The 20,358-nt window shown below is 36.6% G+C and overlaps 1 protein-coding gene across 1 annotated transcript in view; it reads left to right on the top strand.

The window, feature by feature from the left end:
• sicily (NADH dehydrogenase (ubiquinone) complex I, assembly factor 6 homolog sicily) overlaps positions 1–20,358 on the top strand; it is a 102,474-nt gene that overhangs the window by 39,782 nt on the left and 42,334 nt on the right. The window contains exons 5-6 of the mRNA XM_090390123.1: positions 18,499–18,601; positions 19,346–19,479. Coding sequence (XP_090246249.1) covers positions 18,499–18,601; positions 19,346–19,479 — 237 coding nt within the window. The remainder of the gene's footprint in view (positions 1–18,498; positions 18,602–19,345; positions 19,480–20,358) is intronic.

A 20,358-nucleotide genomic window follows, 5' to 3' on the forward strand; every position in this document is an offset into this window, starting at 1 on the left:
AAATATTGAAATTTTCAGTTGATATTGTGTGCAGTACTTGGCACAAATCTTGTAGAATTTTTGTCTGAAGCCATCATATATTCCAACCATATTGTCTCATTATGTGGCAATATGGCCTTCCTGTATTTCTTATGTTAATTCCATCTGTGGATAACACACCAAGAATTTCCGATGCTAAGCCATTACCATTTTTGTATGAATAAATAAAATTGACAAAACTGTTGTCTGTAGATGCCTTTTCGTTAATAACATTGTAATTTACAAGTTAGTGCAAACGCAACATATTAGTACACAGAAAAAACTCTAAATTTGCAAGAATGGCATCGTTTAAGTTAAATCTTATATTGTGAATACCTTTACAATGAGTTGCCATGATATTGCACTACTTCAAATAAGTAACACATCACCTAAGGAGAAGACTATTGTTACTTATTCTCAGCGGATACCACCACCCAGACGGCACTGTTTTGGGGCTATTTTGTATATGTGTGGGATAATAACGCTACTATCCACTTGTCCCTATTAGACTTAGAAAAGCAAAAAAGTAGAGGGAAAGTAGACTTAGAAAAGCAAAATAGTAGGAGTGGCTATTAGACTTAGAAAAGCAAAATAGTAGGAGTGGCTATTAGACTTAGAAAAGCAAAATAGTAGGAGTGGAAGAGGAAAGTAAATGGTGTAGAAGAATGAAAGGGACAGTAACTCCTTCAACTCACACCACTGAAAAACTCCTCGAATAGGCAATGCTTCCCCAGTGGAGAAGACTTGTTACCTATTCTTGGAAACTACGGACATCATCAGGCTTTCCCTGGTGACCATTTCAGGGCTATTTAGCCCTTCTTCGGTGGGTGGGAGGGTAGGTACCCTACCCTCCCACCCACCATTATGACAAAACAGTTATGAAGTATAATTCTACAATATGAGAGATGCCTGATGGTGATGGTGTCTAAATTTATCTTATACACCACCATCAGGCATCTCTCATATTGTGGAGTTATACTTCATAACTGTTTTGTCATCATTGCATCACCAGGGTACCTACCTACCCACCGAAGAAGGGCCAAATAGTCCCAAAATGGTGCCGTCTGGGTGGCTGAGAATAAGTAACAATAGTCTTCTCCTTAGGTGAAGCATTACTTATTCGAAGTAGTGCAATATCATGGCAACTCATTGTGAAGGTATTCATAATGAGATTTAACTTAAATGAAGCCGTTCTTGCAAATTTAGAGTTTTTGCTGTGTACTAATATGATGGGTTCTGTACTAATGTGATGTGTTTGCACTAACTTGTGCATTGTCAAATTCTCTCACAGCATGAGGCTTAAGCCCTTAAAACATTTCAGTCTGACATTGTAATATTGAATTAATCCATTTATACATATTGAGAAAATATGTGTATATTCAAATAACAGAGAATATTTTCCTGCCTTTTGATGCACTTTTCACTAACAGAGTGAAAGAGTCAGTAACAGAGTTCTGATTAGGTTCAAAATTTGTGTGAAAGTTGACAGTGATCAAGTAACCTGCCTTGTTATGCATGGAATGTATCACATGATCATTGTTTGGTGTCTGTAAAAAAAAATCCAAAAAAAGATAACTCTAAAAAATTTAAAAAATGTAAATAAAATTTATCAGCTTAAATTTATCAGATTGGCTGGAAAAACATATTATATAACATTTATATTAAGTCATAAAATAAATATGCAATTTTATTTTTTAATATAAATGTTATATAACTTGTTTTTCTAATCAATTATTAAACTGATATTTAGCTAATTTTTTTTGTATTCTATTTATCTTATATCTTTTATGAATTACATAAGTAATTTGAAATAACTTATGTAATATTAAGATAGAGTGAGTTTAGTTGGCAGCATGAAAAACCAAGCTTAATGAAGATATTATGAGAAGTGAAGTACATTTTGTTAAGCATTGATAATGTGTGAAGTACTAATGTGCAATACTACCACAGGCCTGAAAAATGGATGTATTTGCCCAAAGCTTGTTGATTAGCTGACAGCACAATTGGAGGAAATGCTTGCCGTGTCTGTAGATTGTTAAACAGTGAAAAAAGAATTTTGAGCTGTCTGCTTACTAGCTTAAACTCTTCCTTCCAGTGATTTATCAGATCTTTGGAGCATTCATGCCATTATTCATAATTTTGTCAAGCGTATCAAGAATGGGTCCCTTTAATTTTTTTTATTCAGTGTGGAATAAATATCACTTTGCACACTTACCTTACACTGCTGCATGGCTAATCACCACATAAAGATAATTAATGATTATAATTATTAATTATAATAATATCTCATGATTTTTACACATGAATTTGAAACATAATTTAATAACAAAAAAATCATCTGTTTTATTTATCATCTTTTTTTATTTAAATTTATGTCTACTCTGAGAAAAAATAACAATGCCATCAGAATTTAGTTTTCTTAACCCTTTTAAAGCCTTACTTCATTTAGCTCCCTACACAGATTCCTAGTTTCTGGATGTTGCATTATACAGAGCCTCAGTCTTTCTTCATAAGAATATTCTTTTTGTTCCTCCCAACTAATTCACCCTTTTCAAGAGATCTGTGTTCTTCCCAAAATGGAGTTTCAAAACCTGTGTACAGTATTCCAGATGTGGCCTGACCATTGTTTTATACAGTGGTTAGGCCACACCTCCTTGTTGGATGACCACCTAATTATAACTGTGCCTTTGAGGAATATGTCAAAGAAGGAATTTATCACAAGTTTTTGATAATTGAACAATACTAGTATAGGTGTAGTAGCGGTCTGCCCGGGCTTTGGGCTGGGTCAGGCCAGGTAACACGAACGATGTTTTGGCTCGATTCGGGTACAATTAATTGTAATGAACTGTTATTTCCAAACATTTTGAACTGTTTTCTACATATATATATTTTTTAAATATGTTATTATGCATTTAAATTCTTAAAGGTTTTTTTAGAAAAGATGTGTATTAGTTTTAATTGACCAATAATGGGCACTTCGCCAATTTCACCAAAATTTCTACTCTTTCATGGAAATGGCCCAGTCTGTACTTTTGCTCAGTAAAGTAGCCTTTACCCTTAATCGGGCATAGTTGCAATTTACGTTACACCAAGGGTATATGAGTCCTTATGTCCCCAGGCAGTGGGTTCCGTTTGAGTTGTATGTGTACAGTGTACGGTATTTATTAAAAGTGTGATACTGTTAATCCTTAGTTTTACTACATCTGAGATTTTGAGTTGACCTACTTTCAGTTCACTTGTTACACTTTCTAACCACTTCTATATCCAATACTGACCAATAATTTAGAAATACAGGTAAGGGGAATGCTTACACATCATCCATACAGTGAGAACTGCCAGTGACAGAAGTGACAGTCAGTTCTAATTTTTTAATTTAAGTAGAGGTGGATATTGATATTCGTTTTGGAATTATATTAAATATGGTAAATTGAAAATTATATTTTCTTTTTTATATTGATAATTATTTTGGATAATCATTATTGTTATTTAATTATTAATATTTAATTTTGAATCTGAAAGATTATTTTTTTATTATTATGAAACTTTAAAGTAATGCTAGCGATTTTATTTATATAAAAAGTTTCAACCAGGGTGGGATAAAAATTGGTTCTTTGAGAAAAAAAAATTCTGGGTCGGGCCAAGTAAAAATAAAAAATTTAGGCCGGTGTAGTTCATCAAAATGAGGATCAATTTGAAAAGCATCACAAAATTTGGATGTACATTTAGGCAAATGAATAGTTAAAAAATTATGATAATCTTTTTTGATGAGCAACCCTATTATGTTTGAAATAAAGGGAATTGTGAATTTTGTAATGCTATTTTTTTTTAGCTCTAAGTTTAGCTTTTTTTAGCTATTTTTTTATTTTAGCTATTTAAGCTATTCAAAAATTTTGTGTAAATAATTTTATATTTAATAAATAAATTTTGTGCCTTAAAATGGAAAATAATCAGTGCCTTCTTGTTATATGGTTTTATCAAAAACCAGCTGTAAAATGACTTAAATGTATGTTTTGGGAAATCCATAAATTTTGTGTATATTGTAAGTATCATTCAATGGAGTGTTTCTATTTGTAGGAACTATCATGCAGTGATTTTTGTAAGACATGTCTATTGAAAATATCAAAATGAAGAAATCTAAATTTCACACTGCATTCCTAGTTTATGTGTAATGGAGGTCCATATTGATATGTTGGCAATACTACAGAACTTTGCTCCAACATATTCTGCTACTACCAATTGCTATGTAAATTTTACCTATCAATCAACATTAAAATTTACCATTGAGGATAGACAACCCAAGCAGTAGCAATAATGAAAGAAATGGTGATGAAAGATTGTTGAATCTGTTGACAATAGATATTCATTGATTATTTGAAGCCGAGGAAGGTTTTTGTGTGATGGGTTTCAGAAATATTAAACATCATCATCATCATCAGTCATTTTCAATCCACTGCAGGATGAAGTCATCTCCATCAACTTTCCAGTTTCTTCTGTTTTGTGTAATGGCCATCCATTTACTACCCATAAACCCATGAATTTCATCTGTTAATCTCCGTTGTTGTCTTCCAGGTTTTCTTCTAGCTCCTCTTGGGTACCATTCTGTTATTTTCTTAGTCCATCTGTCATCATGTCTTCAAGCTATGTGCCCTGCCCAAGACCATTTTAGTTCTTTAGTTTTGATAAGAATGTCGCCTAAATTTATTTTAGCTGGTGCAGCGTAAGCCTCAGGCTTCCTTGCACTATATGGCTAGTAATAATAATAATAATAATAATAATAATCCATGTGTTTCTCTTCTTATCTAACAGTCTGATTCCCAATATAATTTGTTCCATTCTTCGCTGTGTAGTTCTCAGCTTCTCTTCCATTCTTTTGGTGAGTGCCCAAGTTTCGCTTGGGCACATAAGTCATGGTGGGGAGTACGCATTGGTTCATTATTTATGTTTCAGACAAATTGGGATATTGCTCCTTAGTATGTCATTATGTTTCCTGAATGCTATCCATCCAAAATTTATTCTTCTCTTGACTTCCAGCCATTTATCATTATTACAGCTAATGACTTGTCCCAGATAAGTATATGACTCTATCTTTTCAATTAGTGCTCCTTCAGTCATTATATCCCTTTCTGTGGCATTCTTGTTCATCATTACTTTTGTTTTAGCCATATTCATCTTTAGTCAAAAATCCTTACTAACTGTGCATAACTGATTAAGATTTTCCTCTAATTCTTTGGGATAATGGCTTATGACTACAATGTCATCTGCAAATCGTAAATGGTTTAGGTACTCTCCATTCCAATTGACTCCTTTCTGCGACCAGTCTAATCTTCTGAAAGCTTTCTCAAGGGCAGCAGTAAACAACTTCGTAGAGCTTCCTTGGACTCAGAGGAAGTACCCATGGACTGGAGATGTGCAAATGTGACCCCAATTCATAAAGGAGGATCACAGGGCGACACAAGTAATTATAGACCTGTTAGTTTAACTTCTGTTCCTGGAAAACTGATGGAGGCACTGGTTAAAGAAGCACTGCAGGATCATCTAGACAAGACTTCAGTTATAGCTCAGACACAGCATGGTTTTGTTAAGGGGAAATCTTGCCTGACCAATTTGATTGGATACTATGATGCAGTCACAAAAGAACTGGATGCAGGGAATAACTTTGATATTATATACTTGGATCTTAGAAAGGCTTTTGATACTGTTGCACATGGAAGACTGCTGCACAAATTGGAGCAGTGTGGCATTGGAAGCAAATTGCTGCTAGGGATAAAGGGGTGGTTGAGGGGGAGAAGACAGAGAGTGGTAATCAATGGACACTGCTCGTCGTGGACTAATGTTATTAGTGGAGTCCCTCAGGGTTCAGTATTGAGTCCATTATTGTTTTCTGTATTTATAAATGACATTGATGATGGTATATCAAGCTTAATGTCCAAGTTTGCAGACGATACGATGGTTGGCAGGGTTGTCAAGGACACTACTGACACTATGCTACTGCAACAGGATCTGGAAAGGTTGAGCAGATGGACTGAGAGGTGGCAAATGAAGTTTAACATTGACAAATGTCAATTACTACATATGGAAAACAGCAACCCCAGAGCAACGTATCAACTCTGTGGTACTACACTGACAGTGGTAGAGAATGAAAGGGACCTTGGGGGATGGTTGTGCAGGCAGACATGAAGTTTTCTGAGCAGTGCAGACAGGCTGCAAGAGCAGCTCATGGTGTATTGTCGATGATATATAGGAATTTTTCTAGCAGGGATAAGGAGGTGATTATTCCCTTGTATAAGGCAATGGTCAGGCCATACCCAGAGTACCGTATACAGGTCTGGAGGCCTCATTTCAAGAAGGATGTAGAGATGCTGGAACGAGTACAGAGAAGGGCAACAAGATTAGTGACTGGAACAAAGGGGTGCTCTTACGAAGAAAGGATTAAGTTTTGCAAATTACAGTGTCTGGAGACTAGGCACCAGCGAAATGATCTGATAGAGGTGTATAAAGCCTTGAATGGTTTGAGCATGCTCAATGCTGATGGGATTCTTCCTCTTGCTCAGAATAATCACCTGAGAGGGCATAAATTCAAATTGAGAAAAGACAGATGTAGGATAGACATGAGGAAATTTGCCTTTAGCCAGCAGGTGGTTGGTTGGTGGAATAGACTTCCATTCCTTGTCGTGGAAGTTGATAGCCTAAATAAGTTTAAGGTTCAGCTGGACAGGTATTTCGAATGAACAGAGGGTGAAGTGGAAGTGGTTATTTGTTATTTATTTATTTTTTTTTGGCTGATGCTGCATAAGCTTGCTTTCTTGCATCAAATGCCTCTACTAATGCTAATGCTAATATTGTGTCTCTTTGTCAAACTCCTTTCTCAATTTTAAATTTACTGCTGTCTTTGTCTAGTCTAATAAAGGAGGTAGCATTCTCATATATTTTTTTCAAAATCATAATATTTGGGTTATCTATGCCTTGTCTTTCCAGTGTCCGAAACATTGCCTTATGCTGTATAGAGTCAAATGCCTTTTCATAGTCCACAAATGCCAGGCATAATGGTGTTTTATATTCATTTGCTTTCTCCATTAGCTATGATATTACATGAAGGTGATCAATAGTTGAGAATCCTGTCCTAAAGCCATCTTGTTCTTTTGTTTGACTCTCATCAAGTATTCTTTCTAATCTGTTGTAATGACCCTTGTGAACAACTTGTAGATGTGGGATAACAAGCTAATTGGTCTATAATTTCCAATCTCTGACTTATCTCCTTTCTTATTCAGCAAAACTATGATTGCATTATTCCACTCCTTAGGCATCACACCTTTTCCAATGCATTTTGTGAAGAGTCTTGCCAGTTTTTGTGTCATGTCTCTTCCTCCCAATTTTAACAAATCTACACTAACTTCATCTTCCCCCCAGGGCTTTCTGATTCTTCATTTTCTTCAACACATGTTCTGCCTCATCAGGAAGAATATCAGGTATGTTGTACATGTTACTAATTTGCAATCCATCTTCCCCACTTCTGGCATCATTCCCTTGCTCCTTGTATAATTCTCTATAGCGGTCTTCTGCTATTTGAATTATGCCTTCTCTGCTGTTTATAAGTACACCATCACTATTCTTCAGTTTCAGTATCATTTGTCTTTCTGTATTACTGCTCATGGCTTCATGGCTGCTGATTTAATTCCTTTGTTTTCCCTTAATGCTTGTTCTACTTTTCTTGTGTTAAATCTTCTTATGTCCTCTCTGAGTCTCTTTCTAATGGCTTTGCATAACTCAGTATACTCAGTTTTCTCCTTGTCAATGTTTTTCTTGCTCTTCATTTGTCATCTTCAGTTCATCATAACAAGTGTTTCTTGATTAATTTTTTCTTCTTTGGATTTCTTTTTACCGATAGGTTTCGTGGGCTTTACCACTTTCAGAAAGTTGTAATATTCCTTGTTGATATCTTGGTCCTGAGCAGTCTGCAGAAGCTCAAACTTGTTCTTAAGTTCCAGTACATGCTGCTTTTTCTCCTCTTCTGTTATCTCAAAGACCTTTGTATTATTTACTTGAGTCAGTTTTTCTTTTCTTTTCTTACATCTATATAAAGTGTGCATCTTATCATTCTGTGATCACTTCCAACATTTACCTTGTTCAGGACAGTAACATCATTCATGATATATTGTCTGTTGGTGAGGATGAAGTCAATTTCATTAGTTGTTAATCCATTTGGGCTCTTCCATGTCCACTTTCTGTTCACCCTTTTCTTGAAAAAAGTGTTCATTACTGACATTCCTCAAGATTCTGTAAATTACACAAGTCTTTCACCTCTTTCGTTTCTTTCACCAATTCCAAAATTTCCTATAGTTCCCCTTTCTGCACTGTTTGTCTCTTTCCAAACTTAGCATTGAAGTCCCCCCATAATGATAGTGTAGTGAGTTTTCTGTTCATCTAGAAGACTCAGTTTTGGTGTACATTTCTTCAACCTCTTCATCATCATCATGGTTCGATGTTGATGCATAAATCATTATAACCTTTAGATTATACCTCTTAGAAATCCTGAGTAGAAGTCTTGACACCCTCGGTGATGTACTTTTGAATTCCAAAATGTTGTATTTTATATCTTTATGGACCAGAAAGCTAACTCCACCTTCGCTCCTTTCACTGTTTCCATTGGTGTACAGATTTTCACTTGATAAACTGGGGCGTCTCCATAGCCAGGTGGGAAGCAGCAGCAGTACATAGCACATGCTTCTTGATTAGACCGGGGTTCGAGCCCATCACCACCAAATACGGAGGATGGAGAAAGGTCAGGGAATGACCGCCTTATATCCCAGAGCAATATGGCCTAAGTTGCTAATGCTCCTAAAAACCAAATAACAATAACATAACTTGATAAACTTATAAGTGATTCATTTCTTCTTGTTTCAGCCAAACAGACGATATTCCAATTCACATTTTCTAATTTCTTTTCCAGCTCTAATATCCTGTCTTCACCAATGAACGATCATACGTTGTAACAGGCCAAGTTCAATTTCTGTGCTTGGCAGCCTGGTCGTACCCAGAGATTCTTAATACCCTCCACTTCTACTTTGATCCGCTTGCTGCTGTAAGAGGAGGAGCGAAAGCGGCTGGGGATTCAGGGCCATTTGTTTCGTCTTACTGTCATGTGCTGGAGCGTTTGGTCTTTTCCTCTTCATGCTGACCAGGCATCTTGAAGAGAACCACTCTACACATTCGTCGCCTAAGTGCCGTAACAGGGCTTACCATCGAGAAGGTGTGCATGAGTGGATTTCAGGGAAGCAGGCCAACTAGATTTCTCCTAAATCTTCTAGAATAGAAAGATATTGGATCCATCAGTGTTTTAGATGAGTATCCAATAACACACACAGAATGCCTGTTCCCCCTCTAAGCCCCTTAAAAAAATTATTAAACAGTAACCAGAAAGTATTGTGTAATGATACGAGAACACAATTTGTGGAGATTTAGGTGACATTAGCATTAGTAGAGGCATATAATGCAAGAAAGCAAGCTTATGCAGCCAAAAAATAAAACTGCTCCCATTTCACCCCTCTGTTCATTCCAAATACCTGTCCAGCTCAGCCTTAAAATTATTTAGGATATCAACTTCCACAACAAAGAATGGAAGTCTATTCCACCAACCAACTACCCGCTGGCTAAAGGCAAACTGCTGCGCATCTATCCTATATCTGTCTTTCCTCAATTTAAATTTATGCCATCTCAGGTGATTATTCTGAGCAAGAGGAAGTATCCCATCAGCAGTGAGCATGCTCAATCCATTGAAGACTTTATACACCTCAATCAGATCACCTCGCAGGTGCTTAGTCTCCAGAAACTGTAATTTGCAAAACTTAAGCCTTTCTTCGTAAGAGCAACTGTTTGTTTCATTTACTAATCTTGTTGCCCTTCTCTGTACTCATTCCAATAGCTCTACATCCTTCTTAAAATGAGGCCTCCAGACCTGTATACAGTACTCAAGGTTTGGTCTGACCAATCCTTTATACAAGGGGATAATCACATCCTTATCCCTGCTAGAAAAAGTCCTGTATATCGTTGACAAGACACCATGCGCTACTCTTGCAGACCATCTGCACTGCTCAGGAAACTTCATATCTGCCTGCACAAATACCCCTAGGTCCTTTTCGTTCTCTGCCACTGTCAGTGTAGTACCACAGAGTTGATACGATACTCTGGGGTTACTGCTTCCCATATGCAGTACTTTACATTTGTCGGTGCCTCCGTAGCCAGGCGGGCAGGAGCAGCAGTGCGTAGCACACGCTTCTTGATTAGACCGGGGTTTGAGCCCATGCCCACCAAATATGGAGGATGTGGAAAGGTCAGTGAATGACCACCACATATCTCCGGAGCAATATGGCCTTAGGTGCTAATGCTCCGAAAAACCAAAATAACATAACATAACTTTACATTTGTCAATGTTAAACTTCATTTTCCACCTCTCAGCCCATCTGCTCAACTTTTCTAGATCATGTTTCAGCAACGTACTGTTATTAGTGTCCTTAACAACCCTGCCAATCTTCATATCGTCTGCAAACTTGGACATTAAGCTTGATATACCATACTCTGGGGTTACTGCTTGAATGAACCCAACACTGAATGAACCCAACGAAGAATGAACCCAACACTGAACCCTGAGGGACTCCACTAATAGCACATATCTGCCTGCACAAATACCCCTAGGTCCTTTTCGTTCTCTGCCACTGTCAGTGTAGTACCACAGAGTTGATACGTTACTCTGGGGTTACTGCTTCCCATATGTAGTAATGAGCAGTGTCCATTGATTACCACTCTCTGTCTGCTCCCACTCAACCATTCCTTTATCCATAGCAGCAATTTGCCTCTAATGCCACGATGCTCCAATTTGTGCAGCAGTCTTCCATGTGCAACAGTATCAAAAGCCTTTCTAAAATCCAAGTATATAATATTAAAGTTATTCCCTGCATCCAGTTCTTTTGTGACTGCATCATAATATCCAATCAAATTGGTCAGGCAAGACTTCCCCTTAACAAAACCATGCTGTGTCTGAGCTATAACTGAAGTCTTGTCTAGATGATCCTGCAGTGCTTCTTTAACCAGTGCCTCCATTAATTTTCCGGGAACAGAAGTTAAACTCACAGGTCTATAATTACTTGTGTCAGCCTTTGATCCTCCCTTGTGAATCGGGGTCACATTTGCACATCTCCAGTCCATGGGTACCTCCCCTGAGTCCAAGGAAGCTCTCATAATTATGGCTAAGGGTTTGCTTACTTCTTTTGCTGCCTCCTTTAATATAACTGGATAGATCCCATCCACCCCAGGTGCCTTTCTTGTGTTTATCTTCAACAATTTCTCCTCCATTTTACTCTCAGTTATTACAAGATTCTCTAGCTTACTGCTAGAGTTGAATACACCTCTGGCATTCTCCTCGCTGAATAACTCCTCGTGTGTGAATGTCGATGCAAAATATTCATTTAGTTTGTTAGCTACCTGAGCAGGGTCATCAACAGTTGACACATCGATATCAAGTGGACCAATCTGATTCATCCCCTCCCTTCTAGAGTTTACATAAGTAAAGAACTCTTTGCTGTTTTTCTTTGCATCCCTTGCCAAAGATGTCTCGTAATCTGCCTTCGCCTGCCTAACCTCCTTTGTAACTTGGTTACAGATCAACTTGTATCTATCATAGGCTTCTGTGTCACGTGTTAATTTGTATGTATCCCATGCATTTTTATTCTCTGCCATATGCCTCATTAGTTCATCCGACATCCATTTAGGCCTAAACCTTGAACAATAATTCTTAGTTGGTATGTAAAGCCTAGTAGCTTGCAAGATAAGTTCTTTGAATGCTTCCCATTTTGAATTTGCTGTTGGTAACATCATCAGTTGATCCCACTGTATAGAATTTAAATACTGTCTCAGTCCATCGTAGTCGCCTTTACGAAAGCAATACCCCTTCCCTTTACCCCTAATGGTAGTTACCTCTTTGAGTAACTCCCACTTCAGAACACTGTGATCACTGCCACTTGGTAGATCATTTATCTGCAGATTCTTAATGCATGAAGAATCACTACTGATAATCAAATCAAGAGTATTACTCCTTCTAGTTGCCTCCCAAACATGCTGATGTAGAAAACAATCATCCAATAAATCCACAAAAGCCTTGCTAGTGTGTGAGTGACCAACCCACAAATTCCAGTCAATATCTGGGAAATTAAAATCCCCCATTATAAGACTCTCTGATTTACTGGCCCACTCTATTTCTCTGTACAGTTTCTTATTATACTCATCAGAGTCATTAGGCCTATAGCACACTCCTACTCTCAATTTTGATCTCCCAGTGCTTATGTCACACCAAACTGACTCGACACTGCACTGGCCAGTGATGTTGACTGGCTTCACTTCCCTGGATTTTATGTGTTTCTTAACTAATAGCATAACCCCTCCTCCCTTCCTATCCTGTCTATCCTTTCTGTAGACGTTGTACTCCACAAATTCCAGTTCTGCATTCCTTATATCTGTGTGACACCACGTCTCTGAAATCCCAACAATATCTGCCTTTGATGTTTTGAGCAATACCCCAAATTCATCAAATTTATTTACTAAACCCCTAGCATTGGTGTACACGCAAGTATACATGCACCTGTTCTTTTTCTTAGCTACCCTAACACAACCCAAGTGTTTACTTGTACCGCAATGATTCCCAGCAGTCTCTGTAGTACCCTGCATCTTGTTTTCCAGGCTGCTGCTCATTCCAATAGAAGCAGTGCAAGAATCACTTTCACCTCTGCCAGTGGCTACTGTTAATCTATTAGTCCTTGTATACCACAATCTAGCTGTTTTCCGACCCGCCTAACACTGCCTCGATAGCATCAGCAAACATTCTTGCACCCTTTCTATTTAAGTGTATCCCATCCCTGTAGAAGAAGTCTCTCCTGTTAACAAGAACAGACCAGACTGAAAAAAATCCTACCCCTTGAGCCTTGCACAATCTTTTCAGGGCCGAATTGATCGAAAGGGCTCTCATCCTATACTCCCTCCTGTCGTGTCTGGGCAAAATTGCAGACACTTTCAAATTCAACCCTAATTCACGGCTTTTTTTCATCAGTGACCTGTACTTGTTAAGTAATTCCGCCGGTCTCCTGCTCTTAATATGATTAGTGCCAACGTGTACAACTATATCACCTTTTGTGCCCTTAAAAGATGTTATCCGCTCTACAACGTCATCAACCTTTGCCTCTAGCAGACATACCCTGGTCCTGTTCTACCTATCCTTTTTAAAATATATGATATCAAAGTTATTCCCTGCATCCAGTTCTTTTGTGACCACATCATAGTATCCAATCAAATTGCACAGATTTCTCATAATCTGCCTTTACCTGCCTAATCTCCTTTGTGACTTGGTTACAGACCAGCTTATATCTATCATAGGCTTCCAAGTCACCCATTAATTTGTCTTCCATGCATCAAGAGTATTGCAAGTCACCCATAAATTTATACGTCTTCTCTTCCATGCATTTTTCTTCTCTGCCATATGTCTCATTAGTTCATCTGACATCCATTTAGGCCTAAACCTTGAAAAATATTTCTTAGTTGGTATGTAAAGCCTAGTAGCTTCCAAGATATGTTTCTTGAATGCTTCCCATTTTGAATTTGCTGTTGGTAACATCATCAGTTGGTCCCACCGTATAGAATTTAAATACTGTCTCAGACCACCGTAGTCACCGTTACGAAAGCAAAAACCCTTCCTTTTACCCCTGATGGTAGTTACCTCTTTGAGTAAATTCCACTTCAGCACACTGTGATCGCTGTCACTTAGTGGTTCCTTTATCTGCAGATTCTTAATGCATGAAGAATCGCTGCTGATAATCAAATCAATAGTATTACTCTCTCTAGTTGCCTCCCGAACCTGCTGATGCAGAAAACAATCATCCAATAAATTCACAAAAGCATTGCTAGTGTGTGAGTGACCAACCCACAAATTCCAGTCAATATCTGGGAAATGAAAAACCACCATTATAAAACTCTCTGATTTACTGGCCCACTCTATTTCCCTGTACAGTTTCGTATTATACTCATGAGAGTAATTAGGCATATAACACACTCCTACTCTCAATTTTGATCTCCCAATGCTTATGTTGCACCAAACTGACTTAACACTGCACTGTTCAGCGATTTCGACTGGCTTCACTCCCTTGGATATGTGTTTCTTAACTAATAGCATAACCCCTCCTCCCTTCCTAGGCGCCTCCGTAGCCAGGTGGGAAGGGGCAGCAGTGCGTAGCACACGCTTCTTGATTAGACCGGTGTTCGAGCCCGTCACCAACAAATACGGAGGATGCGAAAAGGTCAGGGAATGACCATCGCATATCCTGTAGCAATATGGCCTTAGTTGCTAATGCTCCTAAAAACCAAATAACAACAACCTCCCTTCCGATCCTTCCTGTACACATTGTACTCTCCAAATTCTAGTTCTGCATTCCTTATATCCGTGTAACACCATGTCTCTGATATCCCAACAATATCTGCGTCTGATGTTTTGAGCAATACCTCAAATTCAAATTTATTTATCAAACTCCTAGCATTGGTGTATACGCAAATATACATGCACCTGTTTCTATTCTTAGCTACCTTAACACAACCCAAATGTTTACTTGTACCGCAATGATTCCCAGCAGTCTCTGTAGTACCCTGCATCTTGTTTTCCAGGCTGCTGCTCATTCCAATAGAAGCAGTGCAAGAATCACTTTCACCTCTGCCAGTGGCTACTGTTAATCTATTAGTCTTTGTATACCACCAATCTAGCAGTTTTCCGACCCACCTAACACTGCCTCGATAGCATCAGCAAACATTCTTGCACCCTTTCTATTTAAGTGTATCCCATCCCTGTAAAAGAAGTCTCTCCTGTTAACAAGAACAGACCAGGCTGAAAAAAATTCTACCCCTTGAGCCTTGCACAGTCTTTCCAGGGCCGAATTGATCTACAGGGCTCTCATCCTATACTCCCTCCTATCGTGCCTGGCAAAATTGCAGACACTTTCAAATTCAACCCTAATTCATGGCTTTTTTTAAACTGTGACCTGTACTTGTTAAGTAATTCCACCGGTTTCCTACTTAATATCATTAGTGCCAACGTGTACAACAATATCACCTTTTGTGCCCTTAAAAGATGATATCCGCTCTACAACCTCATCAACCTTTGCCCCTGGCAGACATACCCTGGTCCTGTTCCATCTATCCTTTTTACATACCATGTTCCCTGTTTCCCTGACAATAGAGTCACCAACAACTACGTTCCTGTGAGACCAGCACATTCTGCCTTGGGGGTTGCCGCTGTGTTGCGTGATGTTCAAGTGCAAGCTCTGGTATTAATGTGGGCAGCTGAGAACTTGATGGGCCCCTCAATTTAGATCCTTCGAGGGCATCCACCCAGTCCTTCAGGCTCTCATATAGGCCCATAAGAACGCTGAGTTTTCGCTTGATTTCCTCACACTCCTTACATCGGTCACACACAAAGACATCCCCCTTGGCAATGTCATGTCCCGTACCTGATTGCTGCACAAACATCAAGCAAGCAGTGCATTTTAAAAGGCTGTGATTCAGAGGGCAACTGCCCCCCCCCCTCAGTTCTTCCCTGAGCCACAGCACTCCATTTAGCTTGAGCCTTTTGCTTTGCTGCTCTGGTCTGAGTCATGATTTTGATTCAATTTCAATTTCAGTACAAAATTATAACCCTAAACTTCAGTACAAAATTATAACCCAACACAGTTATAACATTATATATCTTTTTTCCGTATCGAGTATTATCTTCGAGTTCTGTTATATAACTTCCATATCAAGTTATGTATTAATTAATTATGTTACGTTTGTAAAATCTAAGTCGTTATATTTATTTAGGTAAAAAGTACAATTTAATTGACAATGAAGTTTAACAAGATTAATAAATTTTACTGATTAATTGATAATATTATATACTATACTAAGCTAACGCTATCTACTTCGGGATATAACGTTGTATCCTATAACAATGACGGCAAGTTACGAATGGTAAATCTATGGACACTTAAGTATTAATTAACTTCCAATATCTTGCTGTCTCAATTCAGAATAAACCAAGGATCTTGACTAGGTCTATAAGCTACTTATAGAAAATAATTTAATATAACAATTAGTCAATAATACTAAAGATAGCTAAAAAAACTTCCCATTTGCCGGATCTGCAAAACTTGTAAAACACGTGGATTGGATACCCTTACCGATACTAAGTAATAACCTAAAAAATCTCTGTCTAAGTTAAAATTTAAACTAAGTATCATAACTAGGAATATAAAGCTACTCTAGAAAATAAGTTAATATGCCAATTTAAGTTAATAAAACAGAAAAAACTTCTCTATTTTCTGGAGCCGTAAAAACTACGCCTGCACAAGGCTGAAGACTTTATGTTCAATTTAATCAATGAAATCTTGAAGACTTTATGTTCAATTTAATAATTAAATGAGACATGGGTAGTACACCTCTTTGATTGTAAGTCCAGCATCAAGATATGACCTAAAAATGCACATCATCTCCAGTCAGGAGGCAGGATTGCTTCCACCTTTGTGGACTATTTTCTCTCTCTCTCTCTCTGAATAGTCCATTTTTGTGGACTATTCAGAGAGGCAGAGAGAGACCCTGTTTTTTCCATCATGATAATGTACCAGCACACATCTAATGTTGCAACATCTGTCATTGCAAATGCATAGTTCGAAACCATCAGTCACTCTTGTTATTCTTCAAACCTAGCCCTCTGTTATTTCTTTCCAAGGATAACCTTTGTGAGAAAATATTTCACTCAGATGAAGAGGTGATGTGCAGTGAGACCACATTGCTGAGAAGAATAAGGACTATTATTTGTAAAGTATAAAAGGGCTTGAGCACCATTGCAGAGTGTGCATTTCGGTTCAGTGCTCAACTATGTTGAACATTGAAATAAAAACTGTTTCAAAAGCTGTATTTTTCACATTCATTCTACAAACTTTCTGAATCGTCTTCATGCCTCTCTGGTTCTAATATGACAAGTATTACAGTCAAAAGCCATAACTAGACATTCTTTTCTTATTCTGAGTCAGATATTTATTAATATTGACTTTCAAATTATATGGTATTATTAAGGCATCTGAGATGAAATTTTTATTGAAGAGATCTAGTTTATATTTGTTCAGATATAAAGATGTCCCAAGAAACTAGTGGAATAAAAGAATAAATTTCTGTTAGAATCGTGATGTTAATCTTTAATTTGCCTAGTTGTAATGAGCTTTCAAACTTTCTGAATCGTCTTCATGCCTCTCTGGTTCTAATATGACAAGTATTACAGTCAAAAGCCATAACTAGACATTCTTTTCTTATTCTGAGTCAGATATTTATTAATATTGACTTTCAAATTATATGGTATTATTAAGGCATCTGAGATGAAATTTTTATTGAAGAGATCTAGTTTATATTTGTTCAGATATAAAGATGTCCCAAGAAACTAGTGGAATAAAAGAATAAATTTCTGTTGGAATCTTGATGTTAATCTTTAATTTGCCTAGTTGTAATGAGCTCTACCTTCAACTTGTAGATAAGGAGCTAATTCTGTAACAAACATATGGAGATATATTGATTTTGTTGTTGCGGATTGAAATGTATCTTTAGTAGCTAATGTTTATTCATGAAAGGATCTTGAAAATTAATAGCCACCTGAATATATTCCCAAGTAGATAATTATGTGAAGTAATATGTGGGAAATGTTTTTTTTACTTAAGTGCTTTAATTGTTGAATGCCTTTTCTTAGCTCTTTTGGTCATATTATACCATAGTTTATTATTTCAGCAACAAGAATCATCTGCTTCTAAAAGCTTACTCACAGAATTTATTTTGATTATCAAGAGTGTGTTGTGTGGCACAAGACCTGTTTGGTTATATAGAGATGTCTAATTAGGACTCTTATCAGATGTCATCTTTTATCCTTACTGTTAGATACCAAGCTTGCTGCAAGTCTGAACATTCTTTTCCTATATTAGAATAAGCTCTGTTTGTTTAAAACAGAATTGTCTTTACAGATCGGTGACTATTTATGTATCTCATATTCTTAAGCACAATAAATACAATGTAATGTATCTTGTGTTCCTAAAAGCAAATGAAACCGTATTACTTGCCTATTGGCTGCTTTTCTGACTACAGTTTTTATTTTATTTACTACTAATATATATGTTGTTAACTTTTTTTTTTTTTTACTTGAATATCTGTTTTTAATATTTTACTGTAGTGTGCCACAGCATTCATAATATTGATGAGATATTGGAAAGAAATCTATCATTTTTATTTGATCATGTTATTTCTGTCCATGTTCATGGTAATATTTTGCAGATCTTTAGATTAAATGAAACATACATTTCATATTAATTGTTAACAGACTTATTAGATTAACATTTCAACTATATTTAGCTTGCTTTTTTTTTTTTTTTTTTTTATTAGGAAGAAATGTTACATGACAAGCCACACTCAAATATTCAGGAAATGGAAAATTATATGGAAAAGTCAGTGTCACCAATTTTTTACCTCATATTGCAAGCCATGGGTATGTATTACATTTCTAGTTAATTGGTATAAGTAAAATGTCCATTTATTTTGGCTATTTTATTTTTGATATTCATGAATTGTACAATATTATGCTGTATTTGTATCAGATGCAGCTATAAGTTAATGAACTAATTTTATAATAAATCTGCCTTTACTGGTAAGTTTATTATGAAATTACTATATCCTTTAGAAATATTCATTTCATCATCTCTAAAATCATTAATACTAGAAAATATTTTCCCTTTCATAAGTTTTTCAACCTAGAAAAGAAAAAAAATTTGAAAAGAGAAAAAAGTCAAATCTAGTAAAAGGCAGAAAATTAGGTTATTTAGGTCAGTGCCATGCAAACTGTGGTTTCTTGGGAGTCAGGATGGTGGACTCTGCTCATTATGTGCACCACAAATAGGATACACATTGTTTTTTTCTGTTAAAAGAAAAAAAAAGCAGTGGTATTCATTTGTGGAAAATTTTATATACACCTTATAATTTGAGACATTTTCAACTGATAGGTGGGGCATATGTAAGAAAATGATATATAAAATTTAAGACAACTTTTTTTAACTATACATATGTTTTTTTCCTTTTTGATTTATCTCCATTCCTTCAAAAGTTATGAAATAAGAGGCATTACTTTTTAGGCAATCTTCATATCAATAAACATAAACATTGAAGGTTACTAATAAGCAATGCTGGAGCTAAATTCTTAATATTAATGACTTTCTTTACTTATTTAACAATACAGATGTGCAAAATATTCATTGTGATCATGTTGCCAGCCATCTTGGAAAAGTACAAGGTATAACAAATCTACTTCGTGGTGTACCCTTCAATGCTTCAAAACAAAGAATATATCTTCCCCTTGACCTTTCAGCAAAAGTAAGTTTTTCTAAAGTATAACCCCTGGCTTGTAGCCATGAAGGGTATTGTGTACGGCATGTGCGTTTTGTATGCAATAAAGAGTTCTTATTACTTTTTTTTTTGCAATTCTATTATATAAGGAGTTATCCATCACTTATTATACAGGTAATCCTTGTATAACACGGTTATTAGGTTCCTGTAAAATGTTGTATTGTGCAAAACCATATTATACGGGCCTAAGAAAAAGTACAAAAAGGGGGTTACATTCCAAAAGATAACAAAAATACACTATTTCATTAACAAAATGTTAACAAAACTAACAAAAATACCCATTCTAGATTTTGTGTATCTTCTGCTCTCTTTAAAAAATCAGTAATCTGGGTTTGTTTGCTTTTGCTTGATAAATCTTTGTGAATTTCATCGTATGGAACTAAGCATTTTTGAAGCTCCCTTTTGAACTTTGGGCTCCTTTCATTCAAGAATCTGAATTCAAAATATAAGATTCTAATTGCTCGGCTAACTATTTGCCTTCCACTATGCTTTTTAGTATAAAATCTGGAAGTTTAGAATTTTCATCTGCGATATCATCATCTGAATTGATTTGATTTTACCTCCGATGCCATTTGCACCAAATCTGCTACACCGGCTTCTTTTTCTACCAGTAATTCTTGAACGTCTCCAGTGATCATATCTTTTTTATTTTTTTAGGAGCATCAGTGACTAAGGCCATGTTACTCTGTATATTGTCTATAATTTGCGTGTGTCCTGAGGTAGATTTTTTGTTTTGCCAGAGGAAAAACCTGAGCTTCCGGAACCAAAAACCACGATACCCTCGCCCGACTAATTCAGCTACGTTGTGAAAAAGACTCATAAAAATTCCTCGCTTCATCAACAAAA

This window comes from Mastigoproctus giganteus, chromosome 2, assembly GCF_048544385.1.
Source record: "Mastigoproctus giganteus isolate SK-2022 chromosome 2, ASM4854438v1, whole genome shotgun sequence".
Taxonomy (NCBI): Eukaryota; Metazoa; Arthropoda; class Arachnida; order Uropygi; family Thelyphonidae; genus Mastigoproctus; species Mastigoproctus giganteus.